We start from the raw sequence: 5,352 nt of genomic DNA on the forward strand, positions 1-5,352 counted from the left end.
GAAAATTCTATATAAAATCTTAAAAGTATATATAAAAGTTATATATTTATATGTCGGGTTGGTTCGGATTTTTTTACTCAATACCAAACCAATCAAACCAAACCAAACCAAGTCGGGTTTTTTAATCGATTTGGTTTGACTTTTCGATTTGGTGCGATTTTTCGGTTCGGTTTATACACCTCTAGTGAAGTGATATGAGATAGAAAGAGAAATAATATATTAATAATTTAAACATAATCCCCTGTTTTGAGGAAGAGTTAGAGAATAAATGAATTACTATTAAATATTACGTAGTATTTTATTCAAATATGCTATTTTTGTAATAAAATCTGCTATTATTGGAATAATCCAAATGCGGTAACACTAATATAAATATTATTTTATAAGAGTTCTATGGTATAAAAATCTCTACATTAAAACCCGAAAACAAACAACTTTAACAGCCCCTTGTATCAGAATTTAAACACCAATATTCTAGAATTTACCAATTCAATCTGCCAAAACATAGTATTTCAAAATCCATTATTACACTTGTAAGGTGTTCAAGCGCCCACGTCTATATCCATAAATTTCACATTACACCCTATCACCTTTATAAATCTCATCAAATCCCACAAAACCTTATCAAGAAGTCGATCCAAAACCCCTTACAAAATTTTTACAAAACTCCCTTTTCTCCAACCTCAAAAATCTTGAAAAAAGAAGAAGAGAGAGTTACTTTCTTGAAACTTGGAAAAAATGACCACAAAAGAAATGGAAGTAGTGAGGAATTTGGATGTTGAAAGATACATGGGAAGATGGTATGAAATAGCTTGTTTCCCATCAAGAAATCAGCCCAAAAATGGTGTAGACACAAGAGCCACTTACACTTTAAATCCAGATGGTACAGTACATGTGTTAAATGAAACTTGGAGTAATGGCAAAAGAGGTTCAATTGAAGGGACTGCTTATAAAGCTGATCCTAAAAGTGATGAAGCTAAGCTTAAAGTGAAGTTTTATGTTCCTCCATTTTTGCCAATTATTCCTATTACTGGGGATTATTGGGTTCTTTATATTGATAATGATTATCAATATGCTTTGATTGGTCAGCCTAGTAGGAATTATCTTTGGGTAAGTTCCCTTTTCTTTTTGACACTTTAGTAAGTCATGCGAATTTTGGATGAGTATAGTCCCGGCGTACTAAACTCCCGCTACACGCAGGGTCCTTGATGGATCAGAGCACAAGATTCTATTGTATGCAACCTTACCTGCATTTATGATATATATTGTTTCCACAGCTCGAACCGTGACCTTCTTGGTGACATGACAACTAACTAACTTTAAACTTTAACAACTAATTTTATCAGTTGCGCAAAGGCCCACAATTTGGATGAGCTTTGAGTATAATTAGATAGACTTAATGTGTCTGCTTTGAGGAATTGATTGTTTATGTGAGAATTTATTTTTTCCTTTATTAATATTTTTTTACTTGTTTGCCTGAGCATAATGTCCATATATGTGCTGAAAAATTGGTTTAGTTTTCAACAAAAGACCAACTACATATACAAACTCGTGGTGTTCGAATTAGTTTGTGTGCACCTTGAGTCCACGACTACTCAATCCGTATTAGCTATCTCTCACCAACATAATTGTAGTTATTAGATAACTCTCTCAAGAGGGTAGTCAATTGAATACTTTTCGCCGAAAAATTATACTGATTAGACTTTGAACGTCCTTACATGACCGACTACTAAAGGGTTTTCAATATCTCAATACCCTTATTGTATTAATAAGTTAAAGTCCATTCCTAAACCTTAGTTTTTTGGTTTGCAGATATTATGTAGGAGAAATCATCTTGATGAAGAGATATACAACATGCTGATTGAGAAGGCTAAAGAAGTTGGTTATGATGTGAGTAAACTTCACAAGACACCTCAGTCTGATCCTCCACCAGAGAGTGAAAATGCTCCACAGGACAGCAAAGGAATTTGGTGGATCAAATCAATCTTTGGAAGATAATAAGCAGTAAATATATATATGGTTAAAAAAATCTACAGATAAAAAAAAGGGGGGTGGTGTTGTAAGAGAGTTTTGCTGTTAATTCCATATGTTTTAAGGTTGTATTTCCTAAGATGTCTTTTTTTTTTTTCTGGAATTTTGTAAAGTTGATAGTAAGTAGTGTCAAGTGTGTGGTGATTGTAAAATAGAGTTTGTTGTCAATTTTGCATTTGAATTTTATGTATGAAAATGTTGTTGCTTTCTTTGGTATGAAGTTTCTTGAATATAAACATACTTGGATTTCATATCGTATTCTAAGCAAATATTTGGATATAAATTTGGTTAGAAACTTGAAAAAGAAATTTTTGAAGTTGAATTGGCAAATAATTTTTGGAAGTTGAAGTTGTGTTTGGACATGTATTTTATTTGAAAAAAAAAATTGAAATTTTATGATTGGAAGAAAAATTTCACTAAAAAACTGTCTTAAATTAGTTTATGGAAACTTGAAAAAAAAGTTAATTTTTTTTTGAAAACTGATTATATTTCATGAACAAACCCCGAATCCTCTTTTACATATACAAAATCAAATAAAAGATCATTGTTTTAAAAAAAAATTGAAACTAAATAGTTAAAATTTATGACCGGGAGCTAACTAATCGAAACTTGGGGTAGAATTCTTGGCCACAAGCTTTCACATGCTTTTCTCTGTCATATTTCACACAACAGACTTGAAAATTTTCGGTGCGGAAAATATCACCTTATCCCGTCGGCTGATATAAGTGTTATTAGCCGTATGAGTTAATAAGTGAGACTTGCTCAGTTGATAAAAGTATCTTCATACACGACCATTAGGTCCTATAGTTTGAGTCACGCAAAAAATATGAAAACACTATAGATCCTCTTAATTTAAAAGAGCATAATTTTTTTTTTTTATGAGTTTTGACCCCACGTATAAGTAACGGAATGCGTTGTGCCTCTGTTAGAACGGATTAGGATTTGAAATTTCTGACTTTGGACACTAATTATAAATAACATATTAGGATTTGCAGTTTATGAATTTTAACAATTAATATAAATAAAGGATAGAATTTAAAACTAACAAATTCAGACAATAAGTATAAATGAACTAGGTGATTCGGTTGGACAGGTAAAGATGAATATCCTCCGCATTAGTGACTCTCGGTGTATATGGGCTAGTTAGTCTTTTACTCCCTTTGTCTCAAATTAACAGTTACTTTAGTTCAAAACATTTACCCTAAAATAATTGTCAATTTAGAAATTTAAGATTATTTTTGGTAATCGTCCCAATGTACCCTCAATATTAGAAAAATAATGGTGTTTGTTAATATTTTTTAATTTTCAAAAAGCATTTAATATGAGTGATTTAGTAAATTATATCATAAATTTATTATTTTCTTAATAAACGTAAGAAGAGCTAAATTTACAGTTAAAAATGGAATGGAGAAAGTAATTTTTGTCTTTAATTCATACATGCATCTGCTCCTGAATGTGTGAGACGCAGGGGTGACAAGCGTTGACGAGGTGGATTTAAAATTTAAATTTAATGATTCCAAGATTGCATTTAAGTCATTGTAAGATTGAATTTATGGGTTCAAATATCTTTTGAAATTTTAATAATTTAGAATTCATAACTCAAAATTCTAGCTTTCCCTCTACCGGATTTTTACATGATAGATCTTTTTTAAAGAGTTAATAATATAAATGGTATTACTTTTGCTTTATTCCAAAAACAGCAAATTGATTTACAATTATGGCATGTTTTAAAAAACTCATACGTTTATTTGCCTATATGTTTTAAAAGATTCATTAATTAAGGAATCACTAATTAAGGGATGAATTACTAATTTGTTCTCATTAATTTATCCCCCTCAAAACCTAATCTCTCTCTTCCCTTTATACAGAGTTACATACCACTCCATTCTCTCTCACCCCTCTCATCTTACATCTTCAACTTTTTCAACCGGACTATAATGGCTCTTTCATTGTTCATAAATATATAATGAATATTATGCTATGTATTTTTATTTATTCCATAAATATACAAAAATATGTTCTAGCTAAAACAAACATGCGCAAACACATATACATTATACCATTAACATATCATTTATATAATAAAATATTTTTAATTAGATATGCTATATGCCAAAATTATTTCATAAATATATAATGAATATATTATATACCATAAATATTCCTTGTATAATTAAAAATCTTGTTTGCTGTATAAATCATAATTATAGTTCATATATATACCATGTAGTTTTTGTGAATTATATATAGGATTTGGTATTGTTAATTTATATTTATCTTGATTCACACTTAAATACACATGATATCATAATTATACAATGCATAACCATCAGAATATTGCAATTGCTTATGATAGTATTATTATAGCAAGAGGCATTTTTTTGGAAAACAAAAAAAAAGGAAAATAAGTAGAAAAAAATGTAAGAAAAATAGAGCTATTCTCATATGAAATAGGGATGGAACAAATTTGAATAGCTGCTATTCTCATGTGAACATTCCTGTAGTTGCCTTTTATTGTTCATCTTTTACCTTTTTACCAAGTCTTCATTCATTATAGTTTTGCTAAAAGTGATGAATTAAAGAATACAAAATCGACATATTATATACCATGTATATATCTAGTATAATTTATAATAATTTTTAAGAAATTATATTTGTATAAATCATATTATAATTCATATTATATACCGTATATTTTTCCTAGTATATATACAGTGTATTTTTACATTGTAGGATGTGATATTTTAACTTAAATAACAAGTATGTTTAATTTATATACTTTGATTCACATTTATATACACATTATAAATATGATTATACCATTATTATACAATTTATATATCATGTATTTTTAATTTATATATCTTTATATTCACACTTAAATACACATTATATTACTATTTATATAGTGTATATGACATAACTCATAATACAGTTAATAGATGCAATAGTGGATAACATATATAAACTCAGACAAATATTACAGCCATATGCAATGTACTGTGCCAAAGGCAACAAGGGGATCTAGTCCTTTTTGTTGCATATTTTTCGATAAAATAGGAAAATAAACAATATAAACAATGACAAGTTGTGTTATAAAAAGAGTTTGTTGTTAATTCCAAATGATTAAGATTGTTTTCTGGAACATTGTGTAGACATAGAAATTTTAACGAATCAAGCTAAATTTTAAATTTAAGATACTACAAGACTCTTGAAATCCTAAGAGTCTATTAGGATTTCTTGAAGGTTACTCTACCCTAAACCCTAACGCACACCTATATAAAATAATACATATTTTATAAAGGGATACATATTCCCTTG

The 5,352-nt window shown here is 28.8% G+C and overlaps 1 protein-coding gene across 1 annotated transcript; it reads left to right on the forward strand.

Annotated features, from left to right (window-relative positions):
* Nucleotides 1–615: 615 nt before the first annotated feature.
* On the forward strand, nt 616–2,247 carry LOC107823890 (temperature-induced lipocalin-1). The gene is made up of 2 exons (XM_016650600.2): nt 616–1,110; nt 1,813–2,247. Exons 1-2 carry the CDS (start codon nt 739–741, stop codon nt 1,996–1,998), a joined length of 558 nt encoding a protein of 185 aa, XP_016506086.1. The 5' UTR covers nt 616–738; the 3' UTR covers nt 1,999–2,247.
* Nucleotides 2,248–5,352: the final 3,105 nt, after the last annotated feature.

This window comes from Nicotiana tabacum, chromosome 18, assembly GCF_000715075.1.
Source record: "Nicotiana tabacum cultivar K326 chromosome 18, ASM71507v2, whole genome shotgun sequence".
NCBI lineage: Eukaryota > Viridiplantae > Streptophyta > Magnoliopsida > Solanales > Solanaceae > Nicotiana > Nicotiana tabacum.

Coding starts and splice junctions, on each gene's coding strand:
- LOC107823890 (XM_016650600.2), top strand. CDS start 739: ATGACCACAAAAGAAATGGAAGTAGTGAGGAATTTGGATGTTGAAAGA. Junction 1,111..1,812: donor CTAGTAGGAATTATCTTTGG/GTAAGTTCCCTT, acceptor TTTGGTTTGCAG/ATATTATGTAGGAGAAATCA.